The sequence below is a fragment of the Aplysia californica genome, unplaced genomic scaffold (assembly GCF_000002075.1).
Source record: "Aplysia californica isolate F4 #8 unplaced genomic scaffold, AplCal3.0 scaffold01655, whole genome shotgun sequence".
In the NCBI taxonomy this organism is placed as follows: Eukaryota; Metazoa; Mollusca; class Gastropoda; order Aplysiida; family Aplysiidae; genus Aplysia; species Aplysia californica.
The window spans coordinates 7,960-9,258 of record NW_004798925.1 but is presented as its reverse complement, the minus strand read 5'-3'; the positions used below and the strand labels follow the sequence as shown (position 1 = coordinate 9,258).

General features: G+C 62.8%; 1 protein-coding gene across 1 annotated transcript in view; it reads left to right on the top strand.

The window, feature by feature from the left end:
- Nucleotides 1-814: 814 nt before the first annotated feature.
- LOC101860072 overlaps nt 815-1,299 on the top strand; it is a gene marked incomplete at its 3' end in the record, with an annotated part of 8,393 nt that continues 7,908 nt past the window's right edge. The window contains exon 1 of the mRNA XM_005113143.2: nt 815-1,246. Coding sequence (XP_005113200.2) covers nt 1,117-1,246 — 130 coding nt within the window. The remainder of the gene's footprint in view (nt 1,247-1,299) is intronic.

Genomic DNA, 1,299 nt, shown 5'->3' with positions numbered 1-1,299 from the left:
TCCTCCCTCCCCCCGACCTGCCCCCTCCCCGCAGTCTCCAGTGTGCCCACCCCCCCTGTGGCCCGGTGATCGTGGAAGACTACACAGACAGGAAGCCGCTCCCTGGGGGAGCCGGGAGACCGGGCGGGGGAGGGGAGGCCTTCTTCAGGGAGTTCACACCTCCGAGTTTGTCCACGGGCGGAGGGGGAGGAGGTGAAGGGAGACAAGGAGGAGGAGGTGAAGGGAGACAAGGAGGAGGAGGTGATGGTGCTGGTGGTGAGCGGGTTCTTCTTAACGTGTTGGGAGACAACAACAACAACAATAATGGTGGCGGTATTGCGGGGCGTGGTGTCAGGACGGGGGGCGTGCTGCAGCGGGGGGCGGGAGGGGCTGTGACGTCAGCAAGGGTGAGCTGTGAGCAGACGCACGTCGGTGGTTCCTGGATGAAGGGGCGTGCGGGAGTGGTCATGAAGGACTCCGGTGACAACAGAAGCAGCAACAACAACAACAACAGTAACAACAACAGTGTGGGCGGGAGCGCGCCGTCCGGTGACCCAGAGAACGCGCCATGGAGGTGCGCGCGGGAAAACGTGGCCAGTACGTCTGTAGGTTCCCGTCTTGTGGTGCAGGGCGTGGGTGAGGCGGGGGGCGGGGATTCCTTCACGCTGCTGGGCCGCTCACGACACCAGGGGTCCGACTTTGGGGACGTCAGAGACATGGAGGAAGTGACAGACCATGTGTGGGGAGGGGGAGGGAGGGATAGAGAGGGGAGGGATAGGAGGGGAGAGGGAGGAGAGATAAGGAAAGAAGGAGGAGAGATAAGGAAATGGAGAGGGGAGGGGAGAGGGGAGGGGAGAGGGAGGAGAAAGTGTTCTCGGAGATGTGGAGTTGAAAGCGCCGAACTGTCTACCCTCCCACTCACATAGTGTGACAGACGAGGGCGGGGGGAATGGGGGGAGGGTGTCCACTAACGCCAGGAGGGCGAGAGAGGAGGGAGGAGGAGGAGAGGAAGAGGAAGAAGAGGGTGAGGAAGACAGCCCGCTCTTGCCGCTCGCTCCCTCCACAGGCGGCAGAAGAGCGCGTGGCTCGGGACTCACCAACAAGAGCGCGCGTGCACACACTGCTCACCGCAGCGACATGAGGACTCCGGAGACAGGCGCGCGTGAGGCGACGACAAGGGGGTTAACGGCGGCCAGAGGGTTAACGGACTGGCAGCGGAACTGTTACGGCGAGTTCTCTCCCGTGCCCTGCACGCCGGGCGATGAAGGTGAGTGCCACAGCCCGCCTGCTCTTTGTACATGATTTCGCATGATTTATTCA